Here is a 24,099-nt window from a genome sequence, read left to right as displayed (position 1 = left end):
GGGAACTATTTTATGATTTGGCTGCTCAGCAACCAATCTGACCCTCCTTACTGTCAGAAGAATATAGATTATATTATCCAATATATTACTTGATTGACTGGATAGCTGATATTCACTGATATCAGTACTTACTAGCAATTTAATAAAAATAAAGCTCTGCCTTCTTTTAGTGCTTTTAAATTGCTTGGAACCTGAAGTAATTGTGGCAGTGTGGGTGCTAAGGAGTGACAAAGACATAAAAATCTCTTTCAGGAAACTGCATCCCACTGGGAGGCATTTCTGGCTAGCTATCAAAAAAAAAAAAAAAAAAAAAAAAAAAAAAAAAAAAAAAAAAGAGATTCCACACATGTCTGTCTGCTCTCAGTGCAGCCAAGGAACTTAAAATTTTCCAAGAACTTCCTATAATGTTTGAAGTCCTTGTAGTAAGCTCTTTAAAACTTTTCCTAGGTTATAGGAGAGCAGGTATATCTACATGTATGGGTTTTGTTTAGGGTTTTCTTAGCTAGCTAAGATGAACCATCCAGTAGGACAGAGTATTCTTTAGTGGCATAATAAATGAGATTTTGGGGAATGAATAACAGCACGTTAAATAAATAACAGCAGGAGTAGAAAATAATGAATAAGCCAGGGTTACACACAAAATGAGACAAAATAGTACCCGGTCTGAACAGAGAAATGTGAGTTATCGGAGAGAAAAGTGCTGTTATTGTAGGAAAAGGAAAACTGTAGAAAATGGCAAAATCAGAAGTCCCTGGACCTGATGAGCAACTGTTCAGATCACAACAATAGCAGTCTTGTTTGGTGAGCTTATTTTGGCCTGTACATTCAGAGAGAGAATGTACCTGATCAGCAGAGTGAGGACACATTTGTGCCACACGAGTGGGACCTCATCTGAAATCCAGCCTGCAGCTCTGCCCAAGGCTTTGGCTGGGGATGCAGTGAAAGGGGAGAGGGTCTGCCTCAGAGGTTTTTCACCAAGAAATGTGCAAATAACTTTTAAATATAAAATTATTTAGTTTTTAATTAGGGAGAAAATAATAAATAAAAAAAGAATGAGTTACATGTTTGTTCAAGTGTCTCTGAAAAGCTGCTTTTGCCACATAAAGGAAAGAAAGGTGGTGAGGTTGAACATACCTTGGTATGGACTAGAAGTTCTGAAATCTTGTGCTACATGTGCTGCAAACAAAATAATTTGTGAAATCACAGCCTTGTAGGCAGATCTTCTGAAAGAATTAATTGCATTTTTCCCTTGAACGCCTGTTGGTCAGGTGGGGTTTTTTTGAGTTATGGATCTACTGCCTTTAAATGAGCCAGCAATTTCACATACTTTGGAAATTATCTGTAAAAACCAAAATAATTCTGACAGCCAGACACCATTTGGAATAGTATTTCCAGATGTTATTCTACTGGTAATTTTCAGAATGTTAATATCAAAAATAATAATAAAATGGATTTAAAAAATAAAACAAACAAACAGTAGAAATAAAGAATTATGGTGAGCAGGCAGGAAATATAGCCTGTATTTCCTACAGCAGCAGAGGTCCAGGAAGATAATTAGAGGGATTAAGCACCTTTCCTATGAGGAAAGGCTGAAAGAATTGAGATTCTTCAGCGTGGAGAAAAATGCCTCCAGAGTGACCTTATTGAGACCTGAAGGGGCTGCAAGAAAGACTTTGGAGAAGGCCTGGAAAAACAGGACAAGGGGGAAAGGCTTTGTTCTGACAGAAAGTAGGTTTAAATTGGATATTGGAAAGAAATCCTTCCCTGTGAGGGTGGGGAGGCCCTGGCACAGGTTGTTCTGAGTAGCTGTGTCTGCCCCTGGATCCCTGGAAGTGTCCAAGGCCAGGTTGGACAGGGCTTGGAGCAACCTGGGACAGTGGAAGGTGTCCTTGCCATGGCAGGAGTGGAACCAGATGATTTTTAAGGTCCCTTCCAACCCAAGCCATTCTGGGTTTTGTGATATACGAAGATACATTAGTGGGGAAGACTGAGGAGGTAAAGAAGGAAAGGAAGAGTGGGTGATGCTGAAATACCAGAGGGGAGGGTGACAGACTCACCAGGGTGATGCTGCTGTCACTTGCCTTCCCTCCCCAAATGTGCTTTGTGTGCATCTTCCTGCTCTGGTTTTTGGTGTGTCCTCTGAAGGTGCTGAGATCTGCTGGCTCCTGGTAGTGTTGAGCTTTTTCCTTCCCTTTATAAGCAGCAAGCAGAAACATGGGGGGACTGCAGTTCAGGAAACTGCTGTGCCCTCTGAGCAGGATGGGTCCAGCAAGGCTGACGTGGCACTGGGGGGAATTTTGGGTAGAACCTGATATGAAATGGGTGGGAAGGGCAACTTGGAGGTGGCAGAGAAGTGGGGGATGATAACATGTGGAAATCACTTCATACAAGCAGAAAAGCTGGTACTTTAGTGTATGTGCAGTGACAGAGTGAAATGTATTGGTCTATATTTTGGACAGCAAGTAATCAAAAATTGATAAATTGTGAAATGAAGAGAAAACTTTTCAGTTATAGCTCACTTTTGAAACAAATTTAGCCAAGATTTGCTTATTGCCTGTGTGAAGCCAGGCCTATTTTGCCAGAATATAGGTAGAAACAGACTCAGTCCATAACAAATTCTAAAAAAGAGGGAATTTCTCACTACCAACTCAGCTGAGTTGTTTATAGGTATTTAACACTTTTTCAGCACCTCTGTAGCTCCTTGGGAAGGTAACAGTCATGTTTTAGAATATTTCCTCGCTTTGTCACAACAAAGTTGTGACAAACTTACCTTACTGCCCTTCTCACAGGCAGTGGAAAAAATTGCATATAATTTGTGCATTTAATTTCTTTTGCAAACTAGATTGGAGATGATCAAGTCTTTAAAATAAATGCTTTTTCTATTTTTTTAATATCCTGTCTCCTATTAAAACCCCTTAAAACAGTAGAAAGCAAAACTTTGTAAGAAATTATATTCTTGTATTTTGGATTCACTGGAAGCTTTGTAAAGCAGGATTTGATTTACTTAAAACAAGACAGTGCTTTAATTACCGTGCTGATTAATGCTCTGATATATTTTGCCTGCCTGCATTTTATCAAGATATGCCTGAATAGAAAATAACTTCTTTATACGTAACTGATTCATGGTACTGCATCCTCAAAACTTTCTGGGTCTCTGACTTTCCCAACCCTGTTTGAAATACATGAACTCTAAAAAGGCAACAGTTTTGCTGTTAATAGAAAAGATGAGACAGTCACGCAGAGCTTCTTGCTGTTTCCCAAAGCTGCTGTGCATGGCATTATAAAAGATTGTGTTTCTCTGCTGAGATGCCCCAAGGTGACCATAGACAGAGCGACATTAAGGTTTCACATGATAAACAGTGTTTGCTGTGAAGGAGGGGAGGAGGGAGAACTTAGATATTATTTAACAATAAAAGAAAATTCATTTAGAATGAGAAATAGCGGGTTTGGGGAAGAGGATGGCAGAACACTGATGGTGGGAGCTGGTAGGTGCAGCTAAGACAAGAAATACATGGCCAGATGGAAACCCAGCCATTTTTGTCTCAGTTGAGACAACTACTTTAAGTATAAATGGGAAATGATAGGGAAAAGGAGCTGGGCATTCATAAATAGAAGTAGTATGTGAAAACAGTAGGATGCAGGAACAAATCGTGCATTGAAACCTTAATAAACAGTGATTTCTGATTGGGGATGAATCTGCAAATACTAATATTCTGGTTTAACCCGGGGGCAGCCCAGCCTACAGGGCTTTGTTCACCTCTTCAGGGCAGTTCCATTGTTTACAGACTGACATAAAATCTGCATTGTGTCAGGCAGTGCCACCATGGTGCCATAAATACCAACTTGCTGTTTTTGATTACACTGTTCCAGCACACTTACATTTTAGCTCAAGGCAAGCTGATATTTAGTATAACTTGATTAATACATTTAATATTTATAGGTGTCATAGACTTTGCTTTGACTGCAAAGATTTTAGTGTGAAGCATTTCTTTGTTCTCTTAAACGTTAAAAAGGTGAGCTGGTTCAGAACAGTTTTTGAATAGAAAAGGATTCACATAAGTGCGTGTTTTAAAAAATATTTTTTTACTTGATTGCTTTGCATTTCTCGTCAGCTAGGTATACCATGTATAGTAGAAGTTGCAGAGGTGCAACAGGAAAAGAGCATTTCCTTCTGTGAGGTGATCCTGTGTGCTAATATTTTTTGCCTTTAATCCTTTACGGTTTGGGGGAAATTAGATTGGTATTACTGTTCTAGTTCCATTACTTTTACCTGTTACAGTAATTTTGCTCTATTTACCTATCAGAAGCAGCTGGTGCATCCCTTCTAGAATAATATAATAATCTCTTTGTAGCTGTCAGTTCATACCTCTGTAATCTGCCAAAATAGATTCCTGCTCAGGCTCACAACACGTCAGTCTTCCCTCTGATGAGGAGAGTTTCATCTCGCTGCTCTAGATCATCTTTGTGATGCCTTTCAATAGAAGATATCCCCTTCTTTCTGATACAGTTTGTCAAGTCCATGACCCATGGAAGATGGAAATCACAGTTCTTCATCATACTTCAAGCATCATATTTCACATTTGCAACTGGTTATTTCTGAGCCTCACAGCAGCGTTGGATCAAATAAATCATATCACTGTCAGGATGAAGAGTGGAAGATGTGTTTTATGTAGAAATAAATCTATTAAGGTAGTTAGAATTGTAGACTGAGACGATTTGTAGTTAAATGTGTATCAGAAAGTTGTATTAATGTTGATAATCCTGTTGTAAGCAGGGATACAAATGTGAAAGTCAAAAGTTCTAACAGTTTAGGAGGCCAACAACCTTTCCCTGGTCTGTTTATGTTTTAATGCTGCACCTGTAGGGTTCAGTGCAGAGAAAAAACAAGATAGAATGCTTAATGTTGAGGTTTTGGGTTGTTTGTTTGTTTGATTATCGTGGGTTTCTTTTCCTTCTCACTGTCCTGTAGCTTAGACCAAAATTTTGAGTTTCTGCTTAGAGAGGGGGATAGTATGTTTTTCTTGCTTCACAGTCCTCTGGAAAAAGTCAAGCCCCACCTGATGTGATGATGTGCAGCTGCTTTAGCAGAGGGGTTGGACCAGACCATCTCCAGAGGTCCCTTCTCACCCCACCCACTCTGTGACTCCATGGCCTCCTCCAGCACAACTTTGCAGACCAGGCTGACTTCACCATCACTGGGATGTCTCAGGTGGATTAAACTGCAGATTTTTGTGGCTCAGTACTGTTTCCTCTTTCCCATTTTGTGTGCCAGCATGGAAAGGAAAGTTAATGGATTTCGGGAGCTCAAAAATAGATTTAGGAAGTTTTTTTGCTTTGGAGTTGAGCTCCAGACAAGCTCTAAGGTCACTCTCTAGTACCTGTAATTTAATAAATAGGGAGAGTTGGACATAATGTCTTTCTAAGGTAATATTTAGCTGCCCTTTAAAAGAGGCATTTTTTTAGGACAGATAGGCTGTCTTTTGAGGGACGCCAAGTACTTTTGTCCTAAGTCCACAGTGGGGGAATAGGTCAGACCCAAAACATCTAACCCCCTTTTCATTTCCTGATAGAAATTCAGTGTTTTGGTTAAAGTTAACACATCTCCAGGTTTTTTTCCATGGATGGTTCCCCCTGTGTGCTTTTTCCCTGAGATTTCCTTAATTACCATCTGAAGTTTTTACATCACCTTTACAAAATAAGTCTATTTTCATTATTTTATGCTCTCGCTGAAAATCTTCCTTTTTCCACCCCATTTGCTCATTTTTCTTGCAATCCAAAATACCAAAAGTATATGATTCTTTAGAGAAGATTTTGTGCTAGAATAAAAATAGTGCTCAGTAGTAATTTGTCCAGAGAGATCTGGACAGACAAGTGGTCATCTGTGAACATTATTTTGAAAAAGTCACTGGGTCTGAGCTTTAAAAGGGAAAACCAGATGATTTGCATTCCTGCAGCTGTGACTTGGTGTCTGTGAGGAGAAAAAACTCAGCTCCTGACTGGTGGTAGTGAGTCAGGAGTCAAGGTAATTGCCTCTTGTTGGTTGATACAAGGCTCCTTTAGGGTGGTTTATGGCACTATTGCTGTAAAACTGTCAGCTCCCGTTATCCTGACGTCCCTTTGGGGATTGAGTGAGGACTGGAGGAGAAAGTCTCGCTCCAGGCACAGCAAGTTCAGTGAGTTAGGGTGAGGGACAAGTTGGTGTCTCTTTCTGCATTCCAGGCTCTGATTTTCACACGAGCTGTCACGGAACAATAATATATAACTTAGCATGTTTCTGAGTGGGGAGGATGATAGACCCGAGCTGCAAGGCACGAATCTGTCAAACGGAGAGCTGCACTTCATCTGTCTTAGCTGAACATTATCGTTTGCTGATGTCTGGACAGATCAGTTTTAGCACAGATGTGGGGATGCTTTCTGAGCACAGAAGGCTCAGGGTTTGTTTACACAGCCCATGTATATGGCAGCTCAGAGAAAGGAACATTTTCCCAACAGCCATCAGGAAAACAATTGTGCCGTTTGTAAGAAGTTGCCAATTACATGATCTGTCTTTCTCATCACTGATAAACCCCAAAAAGCACTAAAATAAATGAAATTATACTTTGGTTAAAGTATAAAGGTGATAAATGTGCACCCAGGACAGGTTATGCTGCACCCTTAATTTTTCCTACTCTCTCAAAATTGACCATATTTTGAAGGAGTCATATTTTTGTACATCACAAAAGAAAGAGGTAGGAGCCTTTTCCAAATGCCATAACAGTATTGCTGTGGTGTTGGAACATTATTTTTACATATTCAGTGTGAATAGAGATACCTCTCTTTGGCTCTTGTTTTATCTTTGAAGAATGACCTGACACAGGTGTCTGAATTTCAGACCGTTTACTTTGAAATTACGTTAGTGCATCTGCTCAATATAGTGCTCACCTTGTATCCAACAGCATTTTAACTGTTTTTTGGTAATTTTTGTAGTTGAAAGTCAGCAATAGCTGTCACCATCCAAGCATGAAACATTTTAAAGACCATTATTTTCGAACAAATTAAAAACAATTATCATAAGTTCTGCAAGAGTATCAGCTAATGGTTGCTGCACATACTGTAAAAGTTCTCTGGATCCAGTGTAGTTCTTATTTCAGAATAACTTTGCAAGGATTAATTTTTTCTGCTTCCTTTGCTTATTGTAATGGATGCATCAATACATGGCTTACTTGTATTTTGGATGGCAGTCATGAGAAGCCTTGAATTAGATTTCCAGCGGATTCTAATATTATTCTGCTCATTAAAAATTCCAGGTTATTAAGGAATAGCTGTCTTTTTTTCATGAGTACTTATGAGTTTATCAAAAAATTCTGCTATTTTCAAAAAGTTGAGTAAAGAAAAGAAAAATAAAAGGTGAATATTACTTGCAAAAGATTTTTCTTTTCTCCAACTCACTTTTCTAAGACTCACTTTTCATCCCACTTTTCTAAGACTCACTTTTCTTCCCATCCAGATGGGATGAAGATTTGAAGATTTCCAATTTTTAGGATATGTATTGAAAATAAGAGAAGTAGTTTTAGTTTTTCCTGGTTTAAGTTGTCATAAAATACACAACTAAAATATTCAAGTAGCTTTTGTAATAATGATGTGTTCTTGTTTTTAATTTTACTTTTATCTTTCTAATATTGGATTTTAGTAAAACAGATTTAAATATCCTAACCAGTTTTCCCCCAGACACACTGTATAGAATACTTTCCTTCCATTTAAGAAGAAAGAGCTATCGAAGAATATATTTAAATCAAGTGTCAGCTATGGTTCAGGGTGCTTGACTGCATTAGTACAGTTATTTTTGTTCCTGAAAGAAAGGTGTATTGCAAAATAATTTATATTCTCTAACCCAGAAACATAATTGGTCTGAACACTTTAATCCCGTAGAGCTTTTGAAGCTGGGACACGTAACAAAGACTATTTCAGACAATTCTGAAGAAACAAAAAGAAACGTTGCTAAAAGAAATGAGTTCTGAGTCATCAGCTCTCAGTATTGAAATACATTTTTCTCTCATTGTGCTGTAATTGCTGGCTCTATTAATGTGATGTATTCTTTTGCTGATGTTCCAAAGTCAAATAATTGTAGGGTTTTTTCTCTATTTTTTCAAGCAAATGGACATTTTGTGGTGTGTTGGTGTGTTGTTGTTTTGGTGGTGTTTTTTTTTTTTTTTTTTTTTTGGTGTTTTTTGTTTTTGTTTGTTTTTTTTTTGTTTTTTTGTTTTTTTTTTTTTTGGTTGTTGTTGTTGTTGGTTTTTTTTGTTTTGTTTTTGGGGTTTTTTCTTGTTTGTTTTTTGTTTTTTGTTTTTTTGTTTTTTGTTGTTGTTTTTGGGGCAGGGGTTTTTTCTTCCCTTTTTTCTTTTTTTCTTTCTTCTTTTTCTTTTCAGTCAGGATATTCCTCTGTGCTTTTCAGACTGGGGTATTATATGCCTTTTTTATTGGGAGAATACATTTTCCTCATCATTTTAACCCCAGCCACAATTTTCATCCTCATTTCCATTAGGGGTTTTTCAAGATAATTTTTTGCAGCAGATTTAAAGGTATAAACAAAGGAGTAACGTCTATTTTTTTTTCCTCATCCTCTTTCCCATCTAATATCAAAAATACGACTCTGGCACTTATATACGACTTTTTTGTGAATTGGCATTTGTTGGGAAAGCCAAGAAATATTGTGAATACCATAATTTGAAAGTCAGTCTTAAAAATAGAGCCTAAAATCCTGACAGAACTTTCTTATGATCTGTTACTGTTTGACAATAAGTGGTTTCACACTTTTTATTGTTTTATATAAATGAAGTATTTGTCCATGATGAATATCCAAGATACTTACTATTCGCATACAATACCAGAACTTCAATGAGTTCCTTGATATTTCCAGATTACCTGCTTCTTTATAAGATTGTATGTTAATGCTTATGTTTAAATCCTAAGGTAGTTCAGCTGCTCTCTTATAAAAAAACGTTTGTTTTGAATAATTCAAACCTTCACCTGCCAACGTCATCCAGAGCTCTTGGCAATGAAGGGCAGTGTCTAAGTGGACTTTTGGCAAAGGTAAAGCGAAAAACCTGTTAGTGTGTGTGTGTTTTAATATCTGCTTCTGATGTTTTTATTATTTGGGTTTTGAAGTGCATTATGTTAAGACTTTATCACCTTCATTTATCACCTTCTCATCTGAGCTGGACTTTGGTCTTCTCAGTCTTTGCTTGTCTCTGTTTCCAAAGTCTGCAGGTTCCTCACAGGGGGAAGAAGAGGGGCAGGCACTGATTTCTGGGCCTGACCTAAGTATGGCCTGGTAGGATAGAAATTAATTTCCTCTGATCTTGTATCTCTCTTTAACATTTGATATCAGATGCTTGGAAATCACCAGAATATCTTTCCAAGCTGCTCCTGAGCTTCTGCCAGTTTGAGGCTTACAGATTTCTTGCCCAGCAGTGCTGATTCTAATATTCTTACCTAGTTTTTGTTTGGTTTTTTTTCCTCATATATGCAGTTTTTCCAGTGGCATTTTGTACCTATTTTGTAAAAATTTTAAATTCTAAAATTTGAGTCTAAAATTTGATAATGCTATGAGAGTTCCTGCAAACAGAGTTGAAGTCTTTCAGAAGATATTTTGAGTATTGTTTTAAAGTTCAATGGTACATTTGTCACAGCACAGCATATGCTTCAGGCTACTGAGTTTCACAAGCAAAGTAGCAAAGAAAAATCCTTTTTTATTACTCATTACCTCTAACAAAGACTTGAATAACATTTATGCACATTTATTCCCTTTTTTTCCCCCCTTTGTATACTGTGAGTGGAGCAAGTTTATCCATCAGGAAACGTTTTAGTAGCTTATATTATGCTGATCAGGAGATCAGCCTTTGATTTGAATTTGAAAATACTGAGCATCACTGTAAATCAGGTGGCAAGAGTTGATGCTGCAGTGCTGTCTGCTACCTGAATCTGGCATCACTGAAAGCTAAAGGTGCTTTACTCTGAGTATTCCTGTGGAATGATGGCTTGGCTTTTCCTGCTGGGCAGCTGTTGGAACTAATCAGATTGTGCCTAAGAGCATAATAAGGAAAAACTTTAATAATGCTTAGCCCTCTTGGAAGCTCCATGGCTTCAGCTGTCATTCTCACTTTCCCTAATTTAGTTTAGGTTTGCTGTTCTGTTAAAAGCCATAATGCTGGATTTCAAAACAGATTTCACTTAATTTTACATTTCACAATGGGTACTTCCACATATAACCACAGTAGGCCTCTTCTTATGTTACCAGTAAAGTTAATTGAGTGTGGAAGCAGAGCTTCGACTCTGTAGGTAGAACGCATAAAAAATTTAGTTTTATAGTGTCACCTTAGGATTTGAAGATAGTGCTCTGTTTTGAATCCATGTAACAACTGAAACCTGTTTTGCTGCAGAGAGCAGTCCTGCAGATTTCTGTGAGCAAATTGACTCAATCCTGTCTTGGAGAGTACTTGTTTTGTGTTCTTTCAGTGTCTATGAACCTGATGAATAATGACAGTTGTAGTATTTGGTAGAACATCTTAGGCATGTTTTAAAAATAGTAACGTGCCCAACTAAATCTTTGAATTCAGAATCAACTGTTTGTTGAGTTGACTGCTTCACCAACATAAAAAAATTGAATTATTGTCCATCGCTTAATACCTTAATATGCAAAAATCCTAACAATATGCCAAACTCTCTAAGATAAAGAAACAGAAAATAATTAAGGGGATAAATCAAGGTATAGACAAAATCTTTGCATCTAAGTTAAAAATTGTTTAAAAACTGTTTAAGTTAAATTGTTTGAGCTGTGCTTTATTTTTCATGGTCATTTTCCCAGATGATAGACATAAGTTAATACATTTTTGCTGCATTTCAGGATGAAATATTTTAACAGTTTTGGTTTGGTAGAATCACTCATTTACATAATGTTTTTTGAATATGAAGGCTAAGCTTAACATTGAATTATTTATTCAGAACCTCTTATCATTCCCAGAGAGTGCTCCTCCCTTTTCCTAGGATGTGTGGCTGAGAGATGCTGTCCTTGCTAGCAAAGTGTCTTAGACCACGATGGATTCTCTGGGCACTGTGCTGGGTGTTTAACCTGAGGTTATTATCAGAGAGGAGCAGCTGGGAGGGGTCTGGGGAAAGTTTTCAGTTCTAGTTTACCACCCTGACACCTTCTTGGCTGGAATTGTGGCAGCTGCCCCAAAGCAGTTGGTGTTATTCACTGAGGAAGAGGCCTCAGGTCCAGTTTCTGTGTGTGCCTATTAAGGAGCTTTATTGCACCGCAAACAATATGTGAGCTGTTATCTGGGAACATCTGTTTTAGGACAGTGATTGAATTAACCTCAGGAAAGTACTTTGTGTGGGCTCAGACCTGGGAAAGCTTGGGTTTTCCCTTTAACTTGGGTTATAGGCGTAATTACTGGGCAGAAATGGCTTCACCTACCTTTGTTTAATTTGCTTTTTCTGGCATAGCACACTTCGTGAGAGGGCGGTCACATTGCTAAATAACTCCTGAGCTGTGTTATTTATTCTGGCATTAACCTTGCTGTGGAGATACACCACTCTCCATCACTCACCTTACTCCTAACATTCACCACCCTCTGCTTCTTTTCCCATGAATTGTGGGAGGGTTTGTCTCAGTTTACAATTTACTGGAGGTTTCACGTTACCTGGTGAGACTAATCTAGAGCTCTGCAACAGGAGATGGATATTGTATTTGCCTTCTGAAGCTGGTGCTCTTCACGCTTAAATATTGGCTTATTGTGTTCTGTAGTCTTATGGTTTTCTTTGACTTTTATTTTTTCCCTTTTGGAGGAAAAATAAAATCCCTGTCCATTAGCCATAATTTTTAGTGTATATTCATGACTAAACTGCTATTAGGGAATATAAACAACGAACAAAAAACTGAGCAGAAAAGCTGGAATGGACGGATGAGTGCCTGGTATTTCTCTTCTAAACATGCCATTCTAGTATTCTTAAATTTATTTTCTTTCTTGCAAATCAGTTATATCAATTCCATCTCTGATTTTAAGACCGAGAAATAGCTCAAGTGCATTCAATTAGAGTGGAATTGGAGTTTTATTTTTGTTTTTTAGAAAGGAATATATTCTTGAGTAAAACTATATATTGAAGTATAAATCAAATACACTTATATGATTTTTTGATCCCAAACTCACAGGGAAGCATTTTCTCAGAATATAACTCATTAACTGGAAAGTCAGGACAATTTATTTGCTAGAACTTTCAATACACACAGGTAGCAAGAGATTTCTTTTCAAAATTGACTTTCAGACTCAAGTTGCTGCCTTACAGTAAGGAAATCTTTCTTCTTTTTTATCTTGCTCTTGTTCTAGTGAGTCAGATAAATAGGAGTCAGTAACACTGGAGGAGGGAGAAGTCAAGTTCCTGAGAAATCCAGCACCGGAAAATACATTTTTGGTTTATCCCCTACCCTCCTTGATCAGTATGGTGAAAAGACTTTCATTTACTGAGTTTTAGAATTCAGTGTCTCTGGAACTGTTTTTAGTAGTGCCGCTCTGTATTTCTTCTCAGCCACCATCACCCATTTATTTCTCTGAAATTGCAGTATTATTTGTTATCTTCACATGTGCAGTGAAATGGCATCTTGCACTTGCATACGTCACATACTTTTACAGTTTAATATGGGAGTCTCACTGTTATTTTCTGAGAGTAATAAAAAAAGGATAAGTTTTCATTCCTTGAAAAAGTATAGCTTTATTTCTTTCAAAAGCAAAACTGATCCTGTGGCAGTTAAATGTCACACGCACACACTCTTTCTTATTTTGATTTTTACAAAACCCTGCAGAGGGGAGGCCTTGAGAGAGGCTTATGATCAGGTCATTTCTGCAGTAGTTGCGACAGGTCTAGAATTCCTAAAGCCTGTTTGTGGAAGCTGGGGGAAATCTGTTCCAAGTGGTGGATGTAAACTCTTTTCTGGTAGAGATTTTTTCCTCATCCTGCCCAGATGGGTTTTGACCAGATGGGTTGTGAATTTTCTGCGTTAAGGCTGTGGATTTTCTAATCAACATTCATAAAACAGTGACACACGGACACTGAAGTGCTGTCCCTGCACAGGAAAGAATTTCCTTGAGTTTCCACGTGTGTGTGAGAGATGCTCCTGCTATTCAGATGGAAATTTTGTCAGCATTTTTTTCCTACAAGTGTAAGCATAAAGGGAAGATACAATGATTATGCTCCCAGCTGAACTTGAGCTTTAGAAGGGTGTTAGGTCAAAGAAGACAATCTTGCTAAACAACTTGATGGAAAAGCTGCAGCATGAGAGGTTAGAATATGGATTTTTCTTAATGAAGGTGCCATGCGTTTAAAGACATCATACACACTGAATTTTTGTGGGCGTGTGTGTATAGGAGGGAATGAAATAATAACTATACATATTTCATGGATGTTGATGCGCAGCAAAGCACAAGGATTCCAGTCTATTTCATATTTTTTTTCCCCATTCACTACAAACCAAATCCACATGTATCCATTACCCCCAGTCTCCACTGAAATCTCTGTGAGCTGGGGATGCTGCACAGCCCCTGCTTTAGGGGAAAGGAATTTTTGGAATTGTCTGGGTTGTTTGTATTTCCTGGTGTGCAAGTGCCTGCCAGGTTTAATCCCCTCCTGCCTGGCAGTGCTGATGTGCTCACAAGCAGATTGTGAGCGGCAGGGCACAGCAGGTTCACCCCTCACCAGCACCTGGCAGCACTCACCCCGAGCTCCAAATGTGCCACTGGGAGCTCAGACGCCGCCTTTGGCTGTCGAGGCAAAATGAGGTTGTGATTTAGGAGCTGTTCTGAGCAGCTGTACAGAATTGTCAGTGCTTCCCTCCAAAGGCACAGCGCTACATCGGAGACTTGTACTCATTTATTTCTCTTTCTCGTACATCCTTGGTTCTGTGCCTGTTCTCAACCAGGAAATAGAGCAAATATGTAACTGTCACCTTGTATAATGCAAATATCAAAATGCACTTGTTGGGTGTATTGTTGCCTGATATAAATCCTAATTTTTTTTTCTTTCATTGCATATCTATAGTGAGACTCCAAAGGCAAAAACATACTGAAAGGCAAGTCAGGTGTCTAGAGCTTTATCATGGGAATTCAGAGCAAAGCTCAAACATGTTTAATACCTTAATCTGAATATCCTCAGGGTGTTGAAAATGTAGCTTTTTGTTCAGTCGGATGTCTGTGAATATTTCTGAACAACTATAATGGAGGAGATTCAGAGGGGAGGTTGGCTCTCTGGTTGTTACCTGTAGCAGTTCACCTCCCTTGTTTTGGTCAAAGTGTCTTGAAATGAAAGCACTTTGCTTGAAGTTTACAATTCTAAAGTTTAGCTCCTAAAGTTGCATTCTAATAGTTAGTTTCTAAAGTTTAAAATTCTGAAGTTTAATTTTAAACGTGATTAGTAACTCAGAAGTGGCTGCCTTCTTCAGACCAGATACAAACTATGGACAATTGATAAAAAGTCTCTGTACTTCAATTTCCCATCTTCAGTTATTCTACAACTATTTATACAGCATACAGCATTACTGTGAAAATAAATTCCTTACTGTTTTGTGGGGCAGCTGCATATTTTTCTGAAATGTATAATTGTTGTCTGCAGTGCATTGTTAAAGACCACTCAAGCAATGGCCCAGTTCCTTGCAAGGAGTTTCTTGGTAATTTTGTGTCTTGTTAATGCAGCAATGCAGGTTCACCATTATTCCCATCCTAGTTTGTAGAGGTGGATGAAGTGAATTTCTATTAAAATAAAAAATTCAGGTTTCTGTTTTGTTATAGATTTTCCTTTTTTTCCCTCATTTTTGTTTGTTTTGTTTTTGTTTTTTAATTGTATCCATGTTTGAATAGATAAATTATATTTGAGAACCCGCAAACAACGCAACTCAGAACATTTCAAGGGCCAGCTATGTACTATGGAAAGAGAACTCTCTTTTTATTCATGAAACCTGGTGCAGTCTTGAAAATGTGAAGTTCATGTGGGTTGCAAATTTTCAGCTCTTCCTGCTCTCTCCCTTGTAAAACTGGTGGTTAAATATATTAACGCTTTTAAGTTAGGGAGTTACAGGCTCGCTTGACGTGTAGACTGAAGAACATAGGGAAGCAAAAGAAGTAAATAAATCAAAAATACAGTATTCACTGTCCCTAATTGTTTCTCCTCAAGGGGGGTGAGAGTGTCTAATAAGCATGTTCTGAATACTGAATGCCAAGAACATTCCATCCCAGAAAAAACACATCTGTATCTACCTATCTTAGAAAATAAAATAGACAATGTTTAGAACATCACAAGATTGAAAAAGACTCCTCAAAGAAGGGACCAAATTTTAAAGAGACTCCAGCAATGCAATTCTTAGGACTGATTAAGTTTTGAAATAGTAACATTAAATTTATATTTTCAAGAAAGTAATTTCCTGTTTTGGTAAACCCGCTAGCCTTCTTTTTTTTTTTTTCCTTTACTTGTTCAGAAAATTAGTATTAAATTCATGATTGTCCTCTCCTTCATTCCATGTTGAACTTTTTATTGTTCTTTTCCAGCACAAAATGGCTCATTATTATCCTTGTGTTCTATTGACCCCATCCACAGTGTTGTGCTTGCTCTTGTTTCATAGGACAAGAGCAGTTTTGTGTATGATTGTGTGTATGGAGAGGAAATTTTGGCTGTGATTTCCATTTGTAGGAGATCTTACATTTGAGGTGGAAAAGTAGCAAGTTATGGTGTAGACATTGCTAATAATATGATGCCCTCAACTGTTACATAGGAATGGAGCTAATGAGGATTCTGAATGCAGAAAATGCACTTTTGGTTTATGCATAATTGGATGCATCCAAGTCGTATTTTTACTGTGGTTCTGAACCTGAAAGTTCAGTTTATTCCAAGCTAAACTTTTTTTCTTGCATCAAAGGAAACCAATGGAAACAGTGCATGACACTGACAGAAAACCATAAATTGAACAAAAGTCTTAAGAATCTTGGCCTACAAATTAAAAGGCTGCATTGCTTTGACAAAGAGAGTGTTTCAAATCTGTGAGCAACTCTGCATCTGCTGAGGTGTGCATTATAAAAAATTCTTACCTTTTAAATATGTAAGGTAAAAAAGAAAAAGAAAAATGCTATTTTTCTCCTCCTTTGAAGTTCTGCCACTCAGTTCATAAGTTAACTGCTGGTACTAATGACACTTATTTCCAGTAACCTTGGGTTTTAGGCTGTGGGATGTCATGAGAGGAGTGACTGTGGTGTCTTTAGGCAGGACAGCTGTCCAACAAATGGTAATTTTCTAGAATGCATGGACAGCAAATCGCACACTGGGTGAGCAATAGCAGACAAGGGACGTTTATTAGAGCTACACCACTTAGGGTAGTTTGGATCTGAGTGCATTCGTATGCACCCATTATAGACACATAAATCCACTATTGCCTACCATGTGGAATATTTTGTGTTTAAGACATTAACTTGGCTTTGCCAATTCACAATTTCACATCCAAAGTATCGCCTTTTGAAAGAAAAATGCAAGCTTAATTTTCAGCTTTTATAGAAAAAGTTGTCCACCGTCCAAACTGTGGTCTGTTTTTTCTGCATTGAGAACTGAAGTTGTGCTGCTGTACTCTCTTCTCTGCTGATAGACAGCACAGTCACAGAACAATTCCATATGTCTTGGCAAAAACAGGCAAGAAAAAAGTGTCTTGGACCCATCTTGCAATTCTGCAGAAGACCTGCAAAGATTTTCTGTGTTGTTCCATGTGAAATAACCAGCATTTAGCAATCATGCATCATTTTCTTGACTTTCTGAACAGATTTTAGGGGTCCTTTTGACTCAAAACTACATTTCAGCAAAAGGTTTTTATTTAAGTAAATATTTAATGAATTACTGATTTACTTTGTGATGAGAAACCAGTATTTCAGTATTTTTCCTCTCCCTTCTTTTTTTCTTTAAAGACGATTGCTAACCTGCAATAAATGTGTACTTCTAGCTTGTTGCAATAGTCGTTGGAATGAGTTTCTGCAGAATATTAGTAAAAGTTTGAGCTGTGCGTGGCCCTTGACTTCTGTTTGAGATTCAGTTGAACCAAGGACACCACGAGATGTGTTTGCCATTTGCAGTGCCTGAAGTAGTGACAATAAGTGTAGGGTGAAGCTGTAGCCACAAAACAATGCGCTGTCTTTGCTCCCGTGGCTTTCCCCGGAGGTCCAGACTCCTCTTTTGAATGAAGACTGACGACAGCGTTGATCTACCCTTTGTCAGCTAACAGTGAATACTTGTTACACACAATTACGTAATTTGTGTGTTTTAAGGAATAATCACTGGTAGTCCCTCTCAGTTTGAGTATTTGTATTACAAGCAGCTGGGTTTGTAGCATTATTTAGCATAAAGTTCTTTCCCTTCCCGCTCCCCAATTCCTGCTTTCTGCCAGCTTACTGCTCTGCAAGTGTAAGTCCATAGGATGTTTTGAACACTGTCGACCATGTCTCATGTCTCTTAATCAGCATTAATCAGAAGCTGGTATCTTTTCCCGTCTTTCCTAACAATGTCCAGGCAGTTAATACCCCACAGATTTAACAAAATCCTGTGGTGAAATGCTGTGATGCTGCAATATCTGTGTGTGCAAATTCTGGTGCACTTTGTCCATCCAGTTCTGTCTGTAGTACTTAGAAGCTGTTCTAAGCTTACCACACTATGTGTTTGTGTGTCATTGATTATGTATTTATGAAGCCACCTAAATGTTACATTTTTTAAAATACTCTCTAATTTTTTATTCACATGACAGCCCAAAACAGCTCCGAAAAGGACATTTGGATCCATTACAAATGACCAGGTAAATATACACCGTAGGGAGTGTTCAACAGGAAAATTTCATTGTTTGAGAGACTGTGTGTGTAAATCCATGGAAAAGGCTGTTATGAAAATTGGGTAGGGTAACAGAGCTCCTTATTGCCCAGATAAGGATCTTGTGAGCAGGGTCAGAATCTCTTTAAGCTAATCCAGGCTCTTAGAGATGGGCATAACTCTGGTTTTCCTCCAATAGTTAGTGCTTAAATTGTATTTTTAAATTTAAAAAGTCAATCTCTCCTATTTCTCACTCTCATTCTTCTGTAAGGGTACATATATCAATGGAGTAAATTATTTCTACAAGTCATTTTAATGGGCAAAGGTATTCTATAACTGTTAATTATCTATTGTGCTTTTCCAGTGGACTCTTGCGATTCCCAGTGTGAACAATTCCTTCAGATCACTGGGATAATGTGACGACTGAGGCACAGTTCAGTCCAAATAGAAATCTGACCTTAATGAAAATTTTAACTGCACTGAACTTTTAATGGTGATAGAGCTATGTACTTCAACATCAAGAAATTAATCCTGAAGGTTTTTGTTCCTGTTTCTCATTTTAGCTCTCAATTTCTTTGCTCATAATGGAGAGAATTAGATATTTATAATCTTAAAAATATATTTCTTGAATGTTTCATCAATTTTTTTTGAGTGTTTAGAATGTGAGAACTATGGGTTCTTAGAAAATGTGTTTGTTAATTTGCAGCATGTCCCACCAAACCTTATCTCTTAAAGAACGTGAAATAGTCTTGCTAGAGTTAAGAGGAAGTCTGCTTCTCTGTAATAATTTTTCTGTGGTTTAAAAAAGATGTCTAAACCTGTAATTAATAGGAAGAAATAGACATGGATAATATTTCTTTCCATAGAAAATTATTCAAGTGTTAATAATGAACTTGGAAGAGACCTTGGGAGAGACTCTTTTCTGTTCTCTAGACTTCCACTGCTAGTTATGGGGAGCTAAAGCACCATATTTTATATCAAACTCATCTGCTATGATGAAAAAACCCCTCTCCCATACTGGATAAGAAAAGCAGAGATGGGCACACACATATCAGCCACGTGAATTCAAATTCTGTATGAAGTTCTTGTTGTAGCTGTGGGATCTAATGACAGACTAACCAGTGCCCATCTGTCACCTTGTGTACAAATAGAGAAGTAAAGAGAGCTGACAGGTTGCTTTTACTGTGGCTTCTGTTATTTTCTTTCCTCTGGAATCTATATTAAAACATAGAATATATGATTTATAATTTCTTAGTAATTATGAAATTTATTGCAAATAACTGCTAGCCAGATTGAATATGAAGAGGAAACTCACGCTCTGCTTCCTATCAGCATGGAATTACCATTCTAAAATTTATCCTAATTGGTTCAAAATGTATATCTCGATTTAGAAACAATTTGCAGGGCTTACATTTTCATGCCTTCTGCTAAAGAAGCCAAATCTATATTTGTTTTATTACTTCAAAATGTGTTCCAGTTCACTTTATACTGCTCCCAGTTGCAATTTAATGTTGCCACAAATGCTGTGCAAGTTGGCCCAAGTGCTGTGCAAGTAATTTTGGATGTGTGGATGAATAGTTCTGTCCCATGAAATAAAAGATGGTTTATGTAGGGTCAAAATCTGGCTTTGAGAAAACAAATCAATGAAAAAGTCCAGCCTCACTCAAAAGTATATAGAAGCTATATATGCATTCACTTAGTGGTGGGGAGCAAGATAGAAGAAATACAAATCTTTTGCAACTAATGAGAAATAAGGAACCTTGAGCACTGGGAACATTTTCTTTGGCTTTGCTCTGGAGTGTCTCAAACCAATTTAGCACACAACTGGACCTGGTCCAGTGGAAGGTGTCCCTGCCTGTGGCAGGGGGTCAGAATGAGAGGATTTTTAAGGTCCCTTTCAGCCCAAGCAATCTACGATTCTATGGCAGTTACATGAGTGAGGGTGAAAGAGGAGAAGAGTAAGCAGAGAACTGACAATTGTTCATTATTACAAATATTACACATAAAAAGAAACTCCTATTTAGTGCACAATTTTATTTATGCCTTCTTTTTTCTGGTCATCCCATGCATTCAGCATTAGTTATCTACATTCGAGCCCTGCCTTTATGGAAGATGTGGCTGGAAATCCTTTACATCATTCCTCTAAGTAGTAAGATATGAGGAAAGAGGATGATCACACTGTTCTTAATTCCTGTTTGTCTGAAGAGACAGCACAAGAGAGAGAAATTTTAGTTCTAGATTCCAATATTTATTTTAGCAGATTTGTGAACACTGCTAGGTTTTTAAAAAAGCTGTGTCTGTGCGATATATGTAGCATTTTGGTAGAGTTCCAGAGATGTTCAACAAACCCCATGAAATATACTGATCATTTTCAAATTGATCTCGCAGTTCTGTGATAATTTTTGAAATGAAAATAGGTCTTCTTTTTTTTACTGGGATTATAACTTTCACTACAAATATAAAACATATAGTGATGAATACAGGAATAGTTTTAATGGGTTTTTAAATATATTTCTGATGAACTGTTAGAGCATAGTTTTGTCTGTGTCATCTGATATCTAAATTATGTAGCAAGCAGTTTATCAGTGATTATATTGGAGGGTTTTTCAGGTATTATTATTATTATTATTATTATTATTATTATTAATGCTAATGGTTTCAGATCATGTCCAGAGTTGCTTTACAAACAGAGAAATAATTCCTTTATCTTTGTTGGATTTCTTGAAATTAAATATTGGAAAAAGTCCTCCAGTGACTCAACTTTAGCCTCATTCCTCACTTCCACATTCACTTATACATCAGAGAAACTATATTACATCTATCCAGGAATTTAATAACTTTTCTTTAGAAACAGAGAATCTGGATGAAAAAATCACCATCACTCCCACATTTCCCCTTTTTCTAGAGTATCTGTTTATTGCCGTGGTGTTTGCTCTGAAGCTTTCTCAAGGCTCTGGAGCTTAAAACAAAACTAGATCTGGAAAAATAAAGATAAATATAAAAATGTATATTCCTGCATAGAGTGTATGCATAAATATATATTCCATGACAATTTCAGAAAAATCATGTGATATTTTTCTGTTTAAATACCCTGTCAATCTAAAGTGTGTTCCTTCTCTGTCTTGTAGGGTCAAAATGTATTTGGTCTTGACATAACCGAAACACCCGAGGGAGATAAGTGGCCTCAACTGATCGTCCAGCAGATCCTGGATAGGGAGCAGAAGGACACCTATGTGATGAAAATCAAAGTTGAGGATGGTGGGAGCCCCCCAAGGTCCAGCACTGCCATCCTGCAGGTCACGGTGACTGATGTCAATGACAACCGCCCGGTCTTCAAAGAGAATGACATCGAAGTCAGTGTGCCAGAAAATGCCCCCGTGGGCACCTCTGTGTCTCAGCTCCATGCCACCGATGCAGACCTGGGCTCAAATGCACAAATACACTTCTATTTCAGCAATCAGATCTCCAGCCTGGCCAAAAGGCTCTTTGCCATCGATAACACCACTGGCCTCATCACCATCAGGGAGCCACTGGACAGGGAGGAGTCTCCTGTGCACAAACTGACTGTTTTGGCAAGCGATGGCAGCTCAACTCCATCAAGAGCGACGGTGACTGTTAATGTCACAGATATTAATGACAACGTCCCATCAATAGACACGAGGTACATCATCAACCCAGTGAATGGGACAGTGCTTTTGTCTGAGAAGGCTCCCCTTAATACAAAAATTGCTTTGATAACAGTGATGGACAAGGATGCTGATCAGAATGGGAAAGTTACCTGTTTTACAGATCACGATGTCCCTTTCAGGCTAAAACCAGTGTTTGATAATCAGTTTCTCCTGGAGACAGCCACGTTTCTAGACTACGAAGCTACACGGGAATACGCCATCAAAATAGTGGCTTCAGATTCAGGGAAGCCCCCCTTAAACCAGTCTGCAATGCTCCTGATCAAAATTAAAGATGAAAATGACAATGCCCCAGTTTTCACACAGCCTATCATAGGCCTTTCCATCCCTGAAAACAACGCTCCTGGGACTCAGCTAACAAAGATCAGTGCTACAGATGCTGACAGCGGACGGAATGCCGAGATCAGCTACATCCTGGGTTCTGATGCACCCCCAATTTTCAACCTGGACCGCCGCACAGGCATCCTGACAGCAGTGAGGAAGCTGGACAGAGAAAAGCAAGACAGGTACTCTTTCACTGTGCTGGCTAAGGATAATGGGATGCCACCTTTGCAGACCAATGCTACCGTGACGGTGTCAGTGCTGGACCAGAATGATAACAGCCCTGCTTTCACACATAATGAATACAATTTCTATGTGCCAGAAAATCTGCCCATGTATGGCACAGTGGGGCTTATCACAGTTACGGATGCTGATGCGGGAGACAACGCTGCGGTCACTCTCTCTATCTTAAATGGTAGAGATAATTTCATTATAGATCCACTTACAGGTGTCATAAGACCTAACATTACCTTTGATAGGGAGCAGCAGGGGTCATACACTTTCCAGGTGAAAGCAGTGGATGGAGGAAGACTGCAGCGTTCCTCAACTGCCAAAGTGACCATCAATGTTGTTGATGTAAACGATAACAGGCCTGTTTTTGTTATTCCTTCATCTAATTATTCCTATGAATTGGTCCCAACTTCAGCCAGCCCGGGTTCTGTAGTCACTAAAGTCTTTGCAGTTGATAATGACACGGGAATGAACGCAGAGCTCCGCTATAGCATCATAGGTGGGAACTCCAGGGGCTTGTTTACCATTGACCAATTAACAGGCAATATCACTTTGAAAGAGAAGGTAATTACATCAGATCATGGCTTGCACAGACTGGTGATCAAGGTGAATGACCTGGGACAGCCGGAGTCTCTTTACACCATAGCTCTTGTGCACTTATTTGTGAACGAGACAGTCACCAACAGCTCCTACGTGCAAGAGTTGGTGCGTAGGAACATGGAAACTCCAGTTGGCCAGAACATTGGGGATGGTGAGATAACCCCACAGACCAATGATTATGTCAAGATCATCATTGCCATTATTGCAGGCACCATGACAGTTATTCTGGTAATTTTTGTTACCGCTTTAATCCGATGCCGCCAGACGCCCAGGCACAAGGTTGTCCAAAAAAATAAGCAGAGTGGTGAATGGGTTTCCCCCAACCAAGAGAATAGACAGATCAAGAAAAAGAAGAAGAAAAAGAAGCGCTCTCCAAAGAGTCTCCTCCTCAACTTTGTGACTATTGAAGAGTCTAAGCCTGATGATCCTGGCCACGAGCACATAAATGGCACTTTAGACATTCCCGTAGAGCTAGAAGAGCAGACTATGGGAAAATATAACTGGGCCACCACACCAACCACATTTAAACCTGATAGCCCAGACTTAGCAAAGCACTACAAGTCTGCTTCTCCGCAGCCTACCTTTCAAATTAAGCCTGAGACTCCTGTACCCCCCAAGAAGCACCACGTCATTCAGGAATTGCCTCTAGATAACACCTTTGTGGTGGGCTGTGACTCACTTTCCAAGTGTTCATCCAGCAGCTCGGACCCTTACAGTGTTTCTGAATGCAGCTGTCAAGGAGGCTTCAAGACCCCGGGCCCCATACACACCAGACAGGTAATGGAATTTTAAGGTGCTTTCTTCCTCCTTCCCTCCTTACTTTGCCAATCCTATAACTCCAGTTCGAAGCACTGCAAGATAAGTTCTTCTGCAAAGAGTAAAACTTTGAAAGTTCATATTCAATCTTGGCTTTGTAAAACAAACAATTCATGCTTCCTGAGTGGTAAGGGAGAAAATGAGAGGGGAAGAGCCTCGTCTGATAGGAGATCGAGCAGGCAGAGATCCCTGTGGTGGTGTCCTGACTGCAGATGGCAGCATGGCACTTCCCACCTCACTGCGGGACCTCGAGCAGCTCGAAAGGTTCAGAGTGGGACTGTCCTCTCCAGCCTGTTGTGCTCGAGGGTCCAAGCAATCTAGGCCAGGTGGAAAGCAATAAAGCTTTACAGGAGCTCATAAGTGGTTCTTAATATTAATGGAGTCTTGAATTCATGTGGGCGTAGCTTTGCTTCAAGTTCTCTCAGAAGCAGGCGAGGATTTTCCTCTGAGAGTTTCAGTGCCATTCTCAGACTGGAAGGACCCTTAAATCTGGTGGAATGACACAGCTGACAGGCAAAGTTAGGGAAAAATTAGAAGCGTCAGCATAATTGATCTCACTCATTTGCTCTCTCTCTGATAAACAAGGTAT

The 24,099-nt window shown here is 38.7% G+C and overlaps 1 protein-coding gene across 5 annotated transcripts in view; it reads left to right on the top strand.

Moving 5' to 3' along the window:
- The window catches only part of LOC134564650 (protocadherin-11 X-linked-like), a 438,831-nt gene that overhangs the window by 46,007 nt on the left and 368,725 nt on the right, over positions 1-24,099 (top strand). For 4 of the 5 annotated variants that reach the window (XM_063423638.1, XM_063423634.1, XM_063423636.1 and 1 more), the window contains 2 exons: positions 17,798-17,845; positions 20,985-23,471. In XM_063423638.1, the coding sequence (XP_063279708.1) occupies positions 17,798-17,845; positions 20,985-23,471 (2,535 nt within the window). The remainder of the gene's footprint in view (positions 1-17,797; positions 17,846-20,984; positions 23,472-24,099) is intronic. The other variant, XM_063423635.1, reaches the window with a different exon arrangement.

Source organism: Prinia subflava, chromosome Z (assembly GCF_021018805.1).
Source record: "Prinia subflava isolate CZ2003 ecotype Zambia chromosome Z, Cam_Psub_1.2, whole genome shotgun sequence".
NCBI classification, from domain to species: domain Eukaryota; kingdom Metazoa; phylum Chordata; class Aves; order Passeriformes; family Cisticolidae; genus Prinia; species Prinia subflava.
Note: the sequence above shows the minus strand (reverse complement) of the source record. Positions and strands in the feature narration are given on the sequence as shown.